The sequence below is a fragment of the Coregonus clupeaformis genome, chromosome 27 (assembly GCF_020615455.1).
Source record: "Coregonus clupeaformis isolate EN_2021a chromosome 27, ASM2061545v1, whole genome shotgun sequence".
In the NCBI taxonomy this organism is placed as follows: domain Eukaryota; kingdom Metazoa; phylum Chordata; class Actinopteri; order Salmoniformes; family Salmonidae; genus Coregonus; species Coregonus clupeaformis.
Window position 1 is genome coordinate 23,595,758 of NC_059218.1, and position 17,246 is coordinate 23,613,003.

Consider the following 17,246-nt stretch of genomic DNA (forward strand, 5'->3'; position numbering starts at 1 on the left):
AATATCCTCTTCTATTGCAGCAGGTGAGGGTGCAGTCTCGCGGGGGATATGACTCCCACTCCAGCAGCACCATTAGCAGTGACGCGGCCGGGGGGCCCAAGCCCGCCCCGCCCCCCGTGGCCCTTAAGCCCACCCTGAAGGCCCTCAGCCAGTCGTCTGAGGAACACAGTGTCAAGGGGGGAGAGGACCCGGCCAACCACTCATTCATTGGCAAGGTGAAGGCCTTCGAAAAGATGGACCACCTGGCCAGAGCCCAGAGGATGCTGGAGCTCCAGGAGGCCGAGCATGCACGGGTCAGTACTACTGGTGGAAAACTTGGTGAATAGATAGAAAGTAATGCTTGTGCAATGGTAAGATGTAACGCTTCATAAACAGAACCAAATGGATCTACAGGGGAGTGTGATCATTTCATATATTCTGATAAACGTTTTATTGCAAGTACCAAAAGGTATATTCAAGTGCATATGTTGCCTTATGTTTGTAATGTACAGTATGTGCTTTGGCATAACTGGGCCTCCTCCTGCTCTCTGACTGTAGCTGGAAATAGCCCAGAAGCACCCAGACATCTATGCAGTCCCAGTGAAACTACCAAAGCCCAACCACAACCGCCCACAGCCAATAGGGTAAGTTAATCTATTTAACCTTGTCGGTCACCACACAAATTAGCATTTTTACTTAACTTTCCACTGCCTGTCATAGGTTGGGTTCAGGTTGTGTTGAATGCTTTTGTTTTTACAGACTTGATGCCCAACAATCTGAATGAACGAAAATGTCTCTCTCGCTCTCCTGTGTGTCCAGCTCCAGCTCCAACCCAGTGCCCCAGTCCTCCAGGCCACCGTACTCTGAGAGCAGGGGTCACTACGACGACGATAAGGAAGAGTACCGCAGACAGCTGGCCGACCAGACCAGACGAGGCTACTACAGCAACCCCCAGAAATACAAAGACACTGAGATGTAGGACAGACAGACCCACCTGTCACACCTTACTGTTCTCACTGTGCTCACCCAATCAGGGAGGCCCTCACTGTGGTTACTCAAACAACCTATCCCTTTGCCTATCCTGTTCTGTGGCCCCACCTAGTGGCAGGACGATATATCCCGTTCAGGTGTGTCCTTACCTTGACTGTTTGCCTCACTGTGTGGATGGCGTATCTGCCTTTTAACCTCCCAACCCCACGATGTCTACCCTGATGGGTGGTGTTTGATGTTCACCCCCAACCACATCCCCTCAGTCATATCTGTCCCAGAAATGTATTTATATATATCTTTTTTTTTTTTTACATGTTATAAATCTTAAGCATTATTTGTTACATTGAAATAAACGTATCTGGACAGACATGGGGTATTCTGTGTCTAGTGGTGGAGAGTGTCCTTTTATTCTTTAAATCATGCATTGCATACCCTCTGATTTACTGTACACCTGGACATTCTGTCCTTTGTGTATGTGTACTTTAGTACTAGAGATCAGCACATACAAAGTGCCTTTAGCTCTGAAAGTGTAACAGTGTCAGATCACTGAAAGAACAAAGAAGCAGTCAGCACTAGGCTGTCAGAGGTGATGGGCAAAACATGGCAGTTTACTTCTCTGTATTAGCTGCATACATACAACCTGAGACACAATCACATTTTTATGGCATATACATTATATATACGCTAAAGAGGGGACAGTCTCTTGTTTTACCAGGGTGTATCAGGAAAGTGATACTGTGATGTCTGTTGCTTAGTTCTACGCATCTGTATTTATCTACTATTTGATTCATGATCCTCATGCGGCTGAAATCAACTGTAGTGAGTCTAGTTTTAAACTTTCTCAAACAAATATAAATAAATAGATTTTAAACTTTCATTTGTGTCATGTCTTAGTTCATTCTATAAATAATGGTGAGAGTGTTGTGTGTTTCTAATGCAGCCTCAGGCAGGATGGCTTCTTGGAGTTAATTCAACCAGGTGCAAATTATAGCATAGCTGCAACATCTAAGGACATTGCCTTTGTTTTGCAGAGTTGCATATTTTTACATGCAAGGCTATATTTAAGTGGTTTTGGTCCAATGAGAAGCTCACATCATTTGCATTACCATGCCCCCAAGGAGACAGTTTGCATGTATAGTACATTCATAGGATCCTGAAAGACCAAAGGTATTCCTTGCGCTACGTTCTTCCTAAATACGCACATTTAAATTCAGTTATCTTTGGTTATTGATCAGACACATCCCATTTATACTCTGCCTAGTAAATTAATCTGTGGCGTTTTACTTCAGAGATGCACCGGTCATTCATGTCTTATAACAGATTCAGATTAAGGCAAGTCAGAGATGAGATGCATGAAAATACTTTGTTTTCAAGCAAACAAACAGTGAGATGATGTGAAAAATCTATAAATACATGGCTGATAAATGTTTGTAATTAAATAAAAACTGAAGTAAAATCCTCTTGATGTGAACTGGAATGGAGAGTTCTGTCCAGAGAGGGAGAGAGAGCAAGTCCCAGGTTCAGTCTTAGATGTAGACAGGCTGTTCCTGGGCAGTCAGCAGACGGTACATGGCTGCAGGCATTGTCTTCATGTGGATCTGCAGCACAATGAAAAAACACACAGGTTGCATGATCAAAGACCTCCAACACAGCGGAGCATGGAGTTTTCCTGCCGTTTTGGATTGACAGTTAATTCCATCTCAACTCAATAAAATTCCATAAATTAATTGTAATGCCATTTACAGATTCAATCAGGATTACTCATGACTGTATTTACTTAAGTTCTTGACCTCGAACACTGGACTGTATTACATGTTACTGTTAGGTGTGTATTCGTACCTCTCCCACTGCATTAGACAGGATGTGAACAATCTTCTCATGAGGTGTGGCCACCACACTCTGGCCGTTGATCTCAATGATGCGATGACCGACACGGACCCCTCCTCTCTCAGCAATGCCCCCCCTCATCAGGCTGCATATCTGTACAGGAGGAGGGAGGGACACAAACAGCTGATAATGAAAATGACATTAATCTATATAAAAAATGACAACTACAAGAAATTGAATCTACTTTAAAAATGTGCAATAGTACAGGAAGCAGAGCACTCAAAGCTAAGGGTCCTCTCTTTTTTATTTATTGTCATGATACCCACAATGCCATTCTGTACGCTGAAGCCCAACTGGTATCGGAGGTCTGGTCTGCGGATCAGTACCATAGTGACGGGGGGACACCTGACGATGTTCAACTTAATCTTGGACTGGGCCTTCAGACCCTGGTGAGGAGGAGAGATAGACAGATTAGGGGTGGATTATAACAGGAGGAGTCAGCCAAGAGAAGAGGGAAAGAATATGCTTGCAGCACTGTCTGGTCAAGCAGTCAAAGTCAATTGTTTTCAATGTGTGCCAGGTTGCAGAGGGGCATACTAGATTTAGATTTAAAACGATGGACTTTGTCTGCCTGACCACAAGATGAGTGCATTTGCATTTTCAGCAGAAATGCACAGCTGGGCTGCAGTGACACAGAAAGAGAGAGAGAAGGTGAAGAAAGGCAGGGAGATGAGGGAAAGAGGCTTCAAGAAAGGTAAAAGAACACAAATTGAGAGACAAAAGAGAAAGGCAAACCTTGATGACACTCTGGCAGGTGGAGAGGGGCAGTCCAACCAGACTGGTTCCATTGATGGTCATGATCTGGTCACCAATGTTGAGTCGACCAGACTTCTCCGCCGGCCCAGAATGCATCATGCTAGCGATGATGACGGTGGGCAGGATAGAGCCCCAGCCTGACTCCACTATGACCACACCCAGCATCTCTCCCTTCTGCTTCTCAATGTAAACCTGCGATTGGATACACACATAACAGATATACCACTACTTACACCACTACGGTCAAGGCAACTGTTCACTTGAATGTCTTCATGCTTTTAATTAGCATTGCATTACATTAACAAGAAGGGCTATGTGTATTTCAAGTCTACCTCTCGCACTGTTTTAGGAGTAATAGGCCACTAGGTCTAAAATCCCATATCAAAATACTAAGCACATAACAATGGCCTGCCACCTGGTGGTTGACTCACGTCTCTGCAGTTCTCTGACTTGGAGAAGTGGATGAGGTCATCATTGTACATGTCCTGAGTGTTGAGCAGGTCGCTGTACTCCCTCTGACTCAGGTCCTCTGGGTCGATGCCATTGGCCCGCAGGAACTTCTGGTACGCCACACTGAAGGCCTGGCCAATGGACTGGGCTATGAGCTGGGCCTGGACAGAGTGGCATCAAACACACTGGATGAATACGGAAATGCACATATCACGTTGTACGTCATACAGTTCCTTCATACACACTTGTGTCTGAGTCAAACAGATCATTTGTAAACACACTCAAGCACAACACACAAACACACTTACATCCTCAGACTCAAACACGTGGCAGACCATCCTGTACTGGCGGCGGTCGTCGCTGCCTGGGCTGTTGGTGTGGTCACAGTGGTCAGTGGTATGGTTCAGATGTTCCTGAGCGCTCCTGGAGCGTACCATCTTCCCCCTGGCCATCAGCACCACCATGTTGCCTATGTCAGCGATGTATGAGATGGTCCTCAGATGCAGGTCCATCATGGACTCCTGCTAGAAACACAGGATAAGGACATGGTTATGTGGCTGTAGAGGGAAAGAGAGGTTTTTGGCAGTATAGTATCTGGGTGTAGTTTAAGTGTGTATGTGGAGAGGTAAGTTTGATAACTGTGCCGTTCCACCAATTCGGTGCCAAAAAACATTTTCTCACCTAATTTTAACATTGTCATTAAGAGCACGTTCAACTTCATAAAAAAACATGTTACTATAGTAAGTGCCTATTAAGTGTCAAATAAAGTAACAGGGTTGACCATAACAGGGCTGACAATTTCATCTTAAATCAGCAATAAATCCCCTCGTGACAGGGGAAGATTGTTGTGTACAACAGGGAGGGGCAATTGAATGCAAAAAAAAGGAAATTAAAACTTTTCTAGCCTGTCTATCTATGGGTAATAGTGTTGACGTGTTATGCTCGACCCACTCAGTTTTCTACCACAAAACACCAGAAAATGGACAAAGGGTAAAACCAGCTCACCTGCTTTAACACTATAATTTGACTATTAGATGTTCAATGTTTCTTTTGAAAAAATATTTTAAAAGGAATAGTTTCACCATATTAAAACGAGAGTTCAGTTCACATAACAGGGTTGACCTTAAAATGAGGGGCAGATGTAAATGAATCACTAAACAAGTGAAATAAATAATAATCTTCAGAAATTACTTTGTCAAATAAATAAAATAATTAAGGCTTTACAATGATGGTGAAAACTTTGAGAAATGTTGGGCTTAAGTGGGTTAAGATCTTTCTAGAAGTCACAGAGGGTGCACGGAGGGACATGTCAAAATGCAGAATTTTGGCACAAGCATTTATTGAATTCTCCATGTGGTCTATATTAAAGCTCACTTCATTTAATATAACAGGCTTTTATCATTCAATATTAGTGCACAATTTCTACTTAAAATATCAAAGGGACACACGCAAAAGGCACTCATTTCATGGAACGACCCAATTAGTGTTTGGATTACTAATACTATAGCGATTGTTTGGTACCTGTAACATAGTGTTGGCTATCCTTGAGTGAGTCCATGTAAAGGTCAGTCCTATACAGTATTTACCTGAGCGTCTGCATTCAGCACTTTGATCCTCTGTGTAGACATGAAGAGATCCACTTCAGTGGAGGAAGGAATCTCACCCTCAGTCTGCACATTTAGGGAGAGGAGAGCATAATTTCAACAACATAAGACATTCAAACAACCATAACAGACAAACAGTAAATATGACTTACTTATAATAATAAAAAAAGACACAGAACAGACAGTAGAAAAATATGATACAGCCATAGCACTGTCACTGTACCTTCTTTCTGTTTTTAGCTTGCTTTTGTGCGGCCTGCCATATGGAATAGCAAAATAAATAGAGAGAGAGAGACAGAGAGAGACAGAGAGAGACAGAGAGAGACAGTGCTCCGTCAAAAACAGTAAGCTGCGGCAAGGGTATGGACGACACTCGATTGGCTCACAGAAGATTGGCCATCCCATTTGGGATATTATGGAGTATTAGGGCTGTGTGTTTGTGTGTGTGTGTGTGTGTGTGTGTGTGTGTGTGTGTGTGTGTGTGTGTGTGTGTGTGTGTGTGTGTGTGTGTGTGTGTGTGCCTTGTGTGGGCAGGTGGTGATTTTAGCTGCCTATCACATCTGACAAAAGTTACTGGCCCAGAGGTTATAAAGCAAACATCCTCAAAAGTTGCCCCTTTATCAATGTGACATTAACATCCCTCAAGAAACAAACAGACTGCATGTGTTAACAACATAGACTAACAGACAGATGCCCTAGGCATTCTTCAATGCTTCTTTATGGACATTAAATAATGTTATTTGGCAGATCTATCAATAGCTATTTAGTAAAAATGTAATGCACATAATTATATGAAACTAAGGACATGAGAATGATTATCTCTCAAAAATCTTACTGCCTGATCAGTGGTCACTTAAAAGATGGAAAAGTGAGGGAAGGAGAAAGGAAAATGAGGGAAGAGTATTCGGTCCTAGCTGATATGACCCCTATGTGTGGCTCACCCTGACACGGCTCATAGCCTCCTGGGCCTGCTGCATGCGGGCAGTCTTAGTGGGAGTCCTCTCTGACAGCAGGTGGGTGGAGCCCAGGTAGCTGGCCGCAAAAACGATGCCATCGATCAGGTCCTCTGGGTCACATGGCCCTGGGACTGTGGACAAGACGGTCATTGAGGTTAGCTACAATCAATAGTCATCATAAATGACTTTTGATTTGAGTGAAAACTAAATCAAAAGTGAGTGAAAAAGAAAGTGAGCGAAAACATGCCACTGATGCCTAACTTTTTCCATCAAGTAATTGAAATGCATTTTATACCACAGCAAAGCTTCTACAAAAACACACTCCTTCTTCTTTCTCACTAATGATCCCCCAACCACTGAGACACTCACCTTCCACGTATGTAGGGAAGGCCGGCATATGCCTCTGGATCTGAAATGAAAATAGAATGGAATATTACTATTATATATCAGTAATGGTGATGGTGATGATGACAGTAACAGTAGAATAGCACTTCCTTAAACCTCAGTCATCTCTTTTCACAGTGGTGCATGTGACAGTGCAGAGCAGTCGCTTACCTCCTCAATGGATTGTATCATAGGTGTCTCCCTCTGCTCTCTATGCTCCCTCTGCTGAACCTGGTGTGTTCTGGAGGACTCTGCCCTCACAGGACAGACAGGCTCTGGGACTGGCACCGGAACTCGGACTGGGGCTGGAACTTGGGTTGGAACTGGGGCATAGTGTGAAGGAGACTGAGAGACAGGCTGTAGGACAGATTAAGAGATACATGAGGTTAAACATCAGTTGATTTCTGGTGGTACATTTAAACAGATCAGAGTAGATAACATTATTACCACCGAGTTCACTCTTATCACTGATGCAATAATAGGACTAACATCCATTCTACTCCACTATGTAAACATTTCAAAACAGTGATTTCTGTAGTGATCCAGAGCTGGCTCATACTCACACTCACATCGCCTCCCGGTGGCTGCTCTGGGGAGTTTTCGTCCTCAGTAGGACTGACCTCCGGTCTCATCACCCACACAGGCTCTGTGGGCTGGTCAGGAGTGTACGGCGATCGCACCGTCTTAGTCTTCACCTCCTCTATGGCCTCTCGGATGTCCTTGATGGCCAGAGAGATAGCATCCCCTGAACCTATGACACTGTCCTCTGAAAGGCCTTCCACTGGAGGTCGGCGCTCCATCCCGGCCTGCTCATCCTGGAACTCACCTGAACCAGGCTGCACAGAGCTGGGACGCTCTGACTGGGCTTCACCTTGCACGTTCCTGGGAGGTGGCCCCAGGCTTTGGGAGCTGGGGCTTTCTTTGAGGCTGTCGCCCTCCCCGTCAGACGTAGTGTCATCGTAGTGGTGCAGTCTTGAGCCGACTGAGCAACCCTGCCAATGGGGGCTGGTATGTGGTAGCCCCACATCCCTACCTGGCCAGGAGGCACGTGGCTGTGGATCAGTGTCTGGAGCTCCCTTATAAACATACTCCCTCTGCCTACGACTGTAGGGCTCTGGGTAGGGTTCTGAATATGGCTCATCAGATCTCCTGTGGGGCTCTCTGTCTGGATAATTAATCAATTTCAAGGGTTCAGGGAAGGACTGGGGGTAGGATTTTGCGTAGGGCTCTGTGTAGGATTCTGTGATAGATTCTGCCTGTGGGTAGGACTCATTATAAAATTCTGCATAGGTCTTAGGATACGAGTCGGTGAAAGTGAAGGATTTGGGGTGGGACAGTGGAGAATTAGCACAGCTCTCATCATCAGCCATTATGTAATTTTCGTAGATGGGGCTTGGGCTAAACTCATCACTACATTGGTCCGAGTTTTCAGACTGAAGTGGATGGGGCAAGAATGGGGATGGAGAGGTGGGTGGTGATTGGTAAGGAGGTGAACTCAAGGGTGGAGCCTCCATGCTTAGAGAGGCAGCACTCTCAGTGTCAGAACAGTGCTCATTTGTTCCATCTTCCTGGTCGTCCTCTCCCAGATCCCTCTCTCTTTTGTCTTCTTCTCCCAGACCTGTCTCTTTTAGGTCCCCCTCTCCATGGCCCCCCTCCCTCTGGTTCTCTAGGTCTGTCTGGTTGTCAAATCCACTTTGAGTACTAACAGACTGAGTTATGGATGAGCTGTACCCTTCCTCCTCTTCCTCCTCCTCTTCCTCCTCCTCTGCATCCTCCTGAGGCTGGGGAGACTCTATGTTGGGAAGGGGCGGTGGCAGGTCTTGGGAAGGGGGATCAGGGGCAGGAGGACATGGTGTGTGGTGTGTGGGGGTAAGAGAGGTACCAGCAGTAATGTCAGGTGCTCCACTGTCCTGTGTGTGGTGGGGTGGACGAGTGTGTGGTGGGTGCTGCTGCTTCATTGTTGCGGGACCAGTCATGTCTCTCTGTTCAGTCAGGGGACCGCCAGATGACCGTTGCTGTTGAAACGGCGGGTCGTGGGTGTCTTGGACGTCTCTCAGCAGCGGTCTGTGAACTCTGACCCTGGGCTCTCCCTGGCGGTGGTAGCGGCCCACGCCAGAGCGGGGCGGCTGGGTGTGGCGAGGAGGCTCCATGTTTGCTCCCTCCCCCTGTCTGGACGGGCTCTGCCCTGAGGGAGTGCGCCTACGGTGCCGTGCGGGGCCGCGGCCCGAGCCTTGGTGCGGAATAGGAGGATGATGATGGTGGTGGTGATGATGGTGAGGATCCTGCCCGTCCTGACCGAGCATTTGGCAGGGTCTCCAACTTCTCCGGACAGTGACCCCCTCTCCTTCTCCTCCTCCTCCCCCCCCTCCTCCTGCTGTCCCATTGGGCTGCCAGTTTCTGTGAGCAGGTGAAGCCTTATGCTCCCCCACCACAGAATCACCTAGCCCCTCCCCCTTCTGCTTGTAGCTCATCACTCTGCTGTGGTCTGTTTATTTTTAGAACATGGTCCTTCCGTCTCCTAGGAAACACCACTCACAACACTGCCTGCAGGGAGAGAGGAAATGAATGTGAACAGATAGGTCATAGTTCAGGGGTTATGGGTGAAACAGCAGGATCAGGAAGGCATGTCTACAAACAGGAGATTGTGATTGTGAGAGTGAGAGAGCACCCCTGTGGTTATGAAGTAGATCTATGTATCACTCTCCCAATATCCATGTTAATGTCAATTCTATCCTCCATTTCGGTAAAAGGAAAATATTGAGGTCTGCCAATCCCCCACACATCTACAAAGTACAAAGCACGCATGCACACACACAAGATCCTGATAGATAAGCAGAGCTGCAGGGGCTCCCTCTACTCCAGGGTAAAACCTAAATCCCATGGGATTCATCTGGGTCTGTTTAATCTCAGGCATATTCTCCCTGCACCAGCAGCGGCACCACGCCACATCACAGCTGCTGGCAGATGGGACAAAGCCCTGACACCACCGACCTGAGAGAGAGGTCGGGCTAAATACCTAACTTTATGCTCAGTGTACAGAATACTGATGTCTGAACTCTAGATAGACTGTGCTGAATACTCAGCATCAATCAAATCAAATCAAATTGTATTTGTCACATGCGCCGAATACAACAGGTAGACCTTACAGTGAAATGATTACTTACAAGCCCTTAACCAATAGTGCAGTTTTAAGAAATAATACCTAAACAAATAAGAAACAAAAGTAACAAATATTTAAAGAGCATCAGTAAAATAACAATAGCGAGACTATATACAGGGGGTACCGGAACCGAGTCAATGTGTGGGGGCACCAGTTAGTCGAGGTAATTGAGGTAATATGTACATGTAGGTAGAGTTATTAAAGTGACTATGCATAGATAATAAACAGAGAGTAGCAGCAGCGTAAAAGAGGGGGGGGGGTGGGGTGGGGGGGGGCAATGCAAATAGTCTGGGTAGCCATTTGCTTCCTCTGACACCACCTGGTATAGAGGTCCTGGATGGCAGGAAGCTTGGCCCAGTGATGTACTGGGCCGTACGCACTACCCTTTGTAGTGCGTTGCGGTCGGAGGCCGAGCAGTTGCCATACCAGGCAGTGATGCAACCAGTCAGGATGCTCTCGATGGTGCAGCTTTAGAACCGTCTGAGGATCTGAGGACCCATGCCAAATCTTTTCAGTCTCCATAGGTTTTGTCGTGCCCTCTTCATGACTGTCTTGGTGTGCTTGGACCATGTTAGTGTGTTGGTGATGTGGACACCAAGGAACATGAAGCTCAACCTGCTCCACTACAGCCCTGTCGATGAGAATGGGGGCGTGCTCGGTCCTCTTCCTTTTCCTGTAGTCCACAATCATCTACTTTGTCTTGATCACGTTGAGGGAGAGGTTGTTGTCCTGGCACCACATGGCCAGGTCTCTGACCTCCTCCCTATAGGCTCTCGTCGTTGTCGGTGATCAGGCCTGTGAATGGGCCTGACTTCACAGTATCGTATAGGATCAGTTTTCAAAATTGTGCACAGTATTGCAGGTACAGTATTTTGTAGCTTTAAGAGCTATAGCCTATTGTACTGTATGAATTAGTGGCTGAAATGCAAATTCGATGGATACAGAAAGCAGAGAGTGTACAGATTTAATAAAGGCTGGATATCTGACTGGAGACTAGGGGCAGAGGTTAATGCAGTACCTCAGACTGAAAGTCATCTGACAGAGAGGAGACGTGAGGAGGACAAAGAGTGTAGATTATATGCTAGACCTACAGTGGGGAGAACAAGTATTTGATACACTGCCGATTTTGCAGGTTTTCCTACTTACAAAGCATGTAGAGGTCTGTAATTTTTATCATAGGTACACTTCAACTGTGAGAGACGGAATCTAAAACAAAAATCCAGAAAATCACATTGTATGATTTTTAAGTAATGAATTTGTATTTTATTGCATGACATAAGTATTTGATACATCAGAAAAGCAGAACTTAATATTTGGTACAGAAACCTTTGTTTGCAATTACAGAGATCATACGTTTCCTGTAGGTCTTGACCAGGTTTGCACACACTGCAGCAGGGATTTTGGCCCACTCCTCCATACAGACCTTCTCCAGATTCTTCAGGTTTCGGGGCTGTCGCTGGGCAATACGGACTTTCAGCTCCCTCCAAAGATGTTCTATTGGGTTCAGGTCTGGAGACTGGCTAGGCCACTCCAGGACCTTGAGATGCTTCTTACGGAGCCACTCCTTAGTTGCCCTGGCTGTGTGTTTCGGGTCGTTGTCATGCTGGAAGACCCAGCCACGACCCATCTTCAATGCTCTTACTGAGGGAAGGAGGTTGTTGGCCAAGATCTCGCAATACATGGCCCCATCCATCCTCCCCTCAATACAGTGCAGTCGTCCTGTCCCCTTTGCAGAAAAGCATCCCCAAAGAATGATGTTTCCACCTCCATGCTTCACGGTTGGGATGGCGTTCTTGGGGTTGTACTCATCCTCCTTCTTCCTCCAAACACGGCGAGTTGAGTTTAGACCAAAAAGCTCTATTTTTGTCTCATCAGACCACATGAGCTTCTCCCATTCCTCCTCTGGATCATCCAGATGGTCATTGGCAAACTTCAGACGGGCCTGGACATGCGCTGGCTTGAGCAGGGGGACCTTGCGTGCGCTGCAGGATTTTAATCCAAGACGGCGTAGTGTGTTACTAATGGTTTCCTTTGAGACTGTGGTCCCAGCTCTCTTCAGGTCATTGACCAGGTCCTGCCGTGTAGTTCTGGGCTGATCCCTCACCTTCCTCATGATCATTGATGCCCCACGAGGTGAGATCTTGCATGGAGCCCCAGACCGAGGGTGATTGACCATCATCTTGAACTTCTTCCATTTTCTAATAATTGCGCCAACAGTTGTTGCCTTCTCACCAAGCGGCATGCCTATTGTCCTGTAGCCCATCCCAGCCTTGTGCAGGTCTACAATTTTATCCCTGATGTCCTTACACAGCTCTCTGGTCTTGGCCATTGTGGAGAGGTTGGAGTCTGTTTGATTGAGTGTGTGGACAGGTGTCTTTTATACAGGTAACGAGTTCAAACAGGTGCAGTTAATACAGGTAATGAGTGGAGAACAGGAGGGCTTCTTAAAGAAAAACTAACAGGTCTGTGAGAGCCGCAATTCTTACTGGTTGGTAGGTGATCAAATACTTATGTCATGCAATAAAATGCAAATTAATTACTTAAAAATCATACAATGTGATTTTCTGGATTTTTGTTTTAGATTCCGTCTCTCACAGTTGAAGTGTACCTATGATAAAAATTGCAGACCTCTACATGCTTTGTAAGTAGGAAAAGCTGCAAAATCGGCAGTGTATCAAATACTTGTTCTCCCCACTGTATGCCCTTTCCCCGGTGCTTGGTGCTGCTGACTGGGTGGGCACCTGGGGTGCAGTGCCAGGTCACAGATGGTCAGGCTGTGGGCAACATCAGCCAAGCGGTCGGCGGAGGGAGCTATGAGCTGTGTACAGCTCCTCCATCTGTCAGGGCTCCAGTGAAAGCCCCAGAGAGGGGATTTACAATACCAAGTCATTAACTCACTGATCTTACGCAAGCCTAACACACACACACACACACACAGGCCAATGTTAAAACAGTGTTTACTTGCAGGGGAGAGTATGTTGAGCCATTTCTTACATTCAGCATCACTACATCAAGGGAAATATAGTATTCTTTCTAACAAAGATATCTACACTGAGTGTACAAAACATTAGGAACACCTTCCTAATACTGAGTTGCACCACCTTTTGCATTGAGAACAGCCTAAATTTGTCAGGGCATGGACTCTACAAGGTGTCAAAAGCATTCCACAGGGATGCTGGCCCATGTTGACTCCAATCCTTCCCACAGTTGTTTTAAGTTGGCTGGATGTCCTTTGGGTGGTGGACCATTCTTGATACACACGGGAAACTGTTGAGCGTGAAAAACCCAGAAGCGTTGCAGTTCTTGACAGACTCAAACCGGTGCGCCTGGCACCTACTACCATACCCCATTCAAAGGCACTTAAATATTTTGTCTTGCCCATTCACCCTCTGAATGGCACACACAGACAATCCATGTCTCAATTGTCTCAAGGCTTAAAATCCTTCTTTAACCCATCTCCTCCCCTTCATCTACATTGATTTAAGTGGATTTAACAGGTGATATCAATAAGGGATCATAGCTTTCACCTGGATTCACCTGGTCAGTCTATGTCATGGAAAGAGCAGGTGTTCCTAATGTTTTGTACACTCAGTGTATATTTCAGGATGTTGTGTATCCCTGGATATAACCAGAATGAATGTAAACCTAACAGTTTACAAAACATAGCTTGTCCAAAAAAAAGCGGTCTCTTGGCACAATTTACCCGGGGTATGGGTTAAATTGAGCAGGGTAAGTTGAGCCGCCATGGGGTAAGTGGGTGGTAGGTCAAAGTTTAATTCATGGAATGGGGGTGTGGTATATTGTATATATTAAATGTATGCCTACATTCAGATATAGATCTCTCTGTTCAATATCACTTACCCTTCCATTTCTTGACCAGTTGTCTGGGACAAGGTTGTTGTTTCAATGTGCCAATTCGTAGGCAAGTTCTCTGCATTTGAGGATACTAAGCCCATGAAACTGGTCCACGAGATTCTTAATATGTTTAGCAAGCTCAGACTCCATGTCATCAGATAAGACCTTGTGTGCCTCTGCTACTGTATCACAGCCTCTCTTTCGCACAGGTACATGTTTGTTTTCTTTTTTGTCAATATACCTCTTCAGTGTCATTCAGTAGATTTTGTTCATCCCTTGCTGCTGCTCTAATGGACTTCTTCCCTTCTCTCACTTCCTTGGCTGCTCTCTCAAGAACCTCAATGATGATGTCTGCTCTGTAACAAAAAATGCACTTGAGCTCATATGCATGACACATTGCAAAAATACTATGCATATTATGCATAAAACTGACCAAATGTAATCATAATTTGTATGGAGTATGGTCGACATTGGCTCAACTTACCCCAAGGCCATTGGCTCAATTTACCCCAAGGCAAACATGTTGACTATATTAGCCCACACAGCTACAAGGATGCACTTTCATGCTAGATTAAGGACCTCATATTGTAGTTTATAGAGACCCCAAATTATGTATAAAACAATATTTGGTTTAGATAAAACGTTGGTTTAGATACAAGCATCATGAAACGTATAACACAAATTCATTTGACTTTGTGAAAATCAGTTTTTGGGTACCTAACTTGCTTACTACTTTTTGTGGTTTTGTCCTTCATAGACTCAATGAAATGATGACCTCTTCTTAAATATTTGGTCACATGATTAATTTTGTGTATGGTTTCCTAGAAACAAGGGGTGGCTCAACTAACACTTTGGCTCAACTTACCCCACTCTCCCCTAGCATCAGTAGGCCTATTGGTTACATTTTGTTGACGTGTTTGTGGTTTCAGCAGGACAGGATTAATGCATAGGCTAAGCAAGGTGGTGTGACGACTGACAAAAGCTTGTAGGCTATTCAAGTCCCACGTTGGATGGCCGCTGGGAGGACATTTTTAAAAAAATCTGCCTGAACGTGAGGAAATTAAAAGGGTGGGACAGCAGGTAGCTTGTACAGAAAGCGCTGTCCCGATTCTGTCACCATGTGTGGAGTGGGACATAACCCAAAAGGAAAGCAAGCTGACTAGGCGCTCCTGCGATTAAATATCCTAATACATGTTTGTTTATTGACAACTGCTCTACGAACGGGCTATCATCCTATTTAAAAAAGAGACACCTGTCTGAATGTCCGACGACGATGAAAGCCTATACGATGTGACACGTCTCTAATTAAATGATCCGCCAGGTGCTTTTCATGGTCAAATCATCGGCGCCACCGGTACCTTCATCGATTGAAATCGATACGGTGGTGTTATGCGAGTCGCCGTAATGTAGGCTACATCGTTGCCCTATCTCCTGGATGATAAATAGGCGTTTACCTGTTCATGACTAGGAATGTGTAGATCGCGTAACAATCCGCTTCACAATGTTCATCCTACTGGTCCCTCTGCTCTGTACCTTCAAACAACTTGCATGGATTCGGCCCGATCTGTCAGTTCCTGCGGCATCGTGACATTTGAGCGGATTACCGATGCACAAAGCGCCTTTAAAAGACTGCTGTGTTTCAACATGATGGCGCTGCACCGGGCGTGTTCCACCTCTTCGTAGGCTACACTGCTGTGGTCTGCACCACTTTTTCCCACTCGCAGTGCGATATCAGAGCCCGCCAATTATTCCCTTGGCCGCAATGCACCCCCTAGGGCTAGGAAACACTTGTGTAGGCAAAATATCCACACCACGGTGTCAAGCACACAAAACAAACAATTCAAGGACACTCGCTCACAGCATTTTATCAGAATAGCATATGGATGTAGACTAGCCTACGTTATCTAGGAGGAACATATTCCCTAGAACGCACTCACACCTCTATTGCTACCTTCTCGAAAGTCTAAACGGAATCCTTGGGACGTCCCAACTCTGACGTCAACCTATTGAAGTTGACATTTAAAACGGTTAATGTAAGGTTTAATGTTGGGGTTAGGTAAGGTTTATGGTTAAGGTAGGGGTAGTGGTTAAGTTTAGGGTTTAGGTAGGTACGTCCCAAGGTTACCGGATTGCAATAAACCTCTCTTCACCGGAGCAGAGCTGTCGTTACCGTGACAACATGTGACTGAAGATACTGATGTCAGTAGTAACCATGGTATCCAATCTGTGATCAGCATTTCAACCTAGAGGGGCCTGATTGTCCCTTCTCCCTCTCTCTTTCCCGCACATCCATAATTTCAGCTCCTTCTTGAATGGTAAGGGAGTGATTGGTTTGGCAAATTTGGATTCATCCATGTTGGATTCATAAAGTAGCCTATCATATACCCCCTTCTTATAGGTGTCACCTAGCATTTCATGCTCCCATTCACACATTTGCTCTTCTATTTTGAGACTGGGCATCAATAATGTATTCTCCTTTCTTTTCATTCATTGATGAAGGTATATATTCTGTTTTAAGTTATTTAGGAACATGACAGGCTTGAGAGCATGTTTAATGGATAGGACCCTTTTTTTCAATTTTCACCTAAAATGACATACCCAAATCTAACTGCCTGTATGTAGCTCAGGACCTGAAGCAAGGATATACATATTCTTGATACCATTTGAAAGGAAACACTTTGAAGTTTGTGGAAATGTGAAATTAATGTAGGTGAATATAACACATTAGATCTGGTAAAAGATAATACAAACAAAAGAACATGCATTTTCTTTTTTTCTTTTTGTTCCATCATCTTTGAAATGCAAGAGAAAAGCCACAATATAATATTGCAGTTTAGGAGCAATTGAGATTTTGGCCACTTGATGGCAGCAGTGTGTCGGCAAAGTTTCAGATTGATCCAGTGAAGCATTGCAATACTGGACTATTTTGTATCAAGTCTGCCCAAATGTCCCGAATTGGTCAATTGATACATTTTCAAGTACATAACTATAGAGAACATACAAAAATGATATGGTAATACAAAATGTAAGTTTACACACTCCCAGGAATGTCAATCATTAGCTTATACACTAACTTTCACACATCTAGATGGCCGAGCGGGGTGGGTGTGGAGCCAGAGACAGCAGGGGTTCAAACTGTAGAACCCAGTTCCTACATTTGAATATAAAAATGGATTTTATCAAACAAAACTATGCTACATTTTATCTCTGGGACCCTTAGGATGA

The 17,246-nt window shown here is 45.2% G+C and overlaps 2 protein-coding genes across 10 annotated transcripts in view; one reads left to right on the plus strand and one right to left on the minus strand.

The window, feature by feature from the left end:
• The window catches only part of LOC121541644 (tight junction protein ZO-2-like), a 42,282-nt gene extending 40,930 nt beyond the window's left edge, over positions 1–1,352 (plus strand). For 3 of the 5 annotated variants that reach the window (XM_045208083.1, XM_045208081.1, XM_045208082.1), the window contains 3 exons: positions 21–293; positions 538–623; positions 799–1,352. In XM_045208083.1, the coding sequence (XP_045064018.1) occupies positions 21–293; positions 538–623; positions 799–958 (519 nt within the window). In that variant the 3' untranslated portion in view covers positions 959–1,352. Of the gene's footprint in view, positions 1–20; positions 294–537; positions 624–738 lie in introns of all 5 variants that reach the window. The other 2 variants (XM_045208084.1, XM_041850814.2) reach the window with 2 other exon arrangements.
• Positions 1,353–1,556: 204 nt separating this feature from the next.
• Positions 1,557–15,752, minus strand: LOC121541643 (amyloid-beta A4 precursor protein-binding family A member 1). 5 transcript variants are annotated; one of them, XM_041850811.2, is made up of 14 exons: positions 15,476–15,752; positions 14,263–14,372; positions 7,570–9,550; positions 7,178–7,363; positions 6,992–7,031; positions 6,608–6,753; positions 5,890–5,922; positions 5,649–5,732; positions 4,371–4,586; positions 4,044–4,223; positions 3,592–3,804; positions 3,123–3,242; positions 2,809–2,949; positions 1,557–2,567 (listed from the first exon to the last, which is right to left on the minus strand). In XM_041850811.2, exons 3-14 carry the CDS (start codon positions 9,475–9,477, stop codon positions 2,496–2,498), a joined length of 3,339 nt encoding a protein of 1,112 aa, XP_041706745.1. In that variant the 5' UTR covers positions 9,478–9,550; positions 14,263–14,372; positions 15,476–15,752; the 3' UTR covers positions 1,557–2,495. The 5 variants fall into 5 exon arrangements, with proteins under 5 accessions (XP_041706745.1, XP_041706747.1, XP_041706743.1 ...); XM_041850813.2 differs by having other exon boundaries at positions 4,371–4,583; positions 14,263–14,377; XM_041850809.2 differs by having other exon boundaries at positions 14,263–14,377.
• Positions 15,753–17,246: the final 1,494 nt, after the last annotated feature.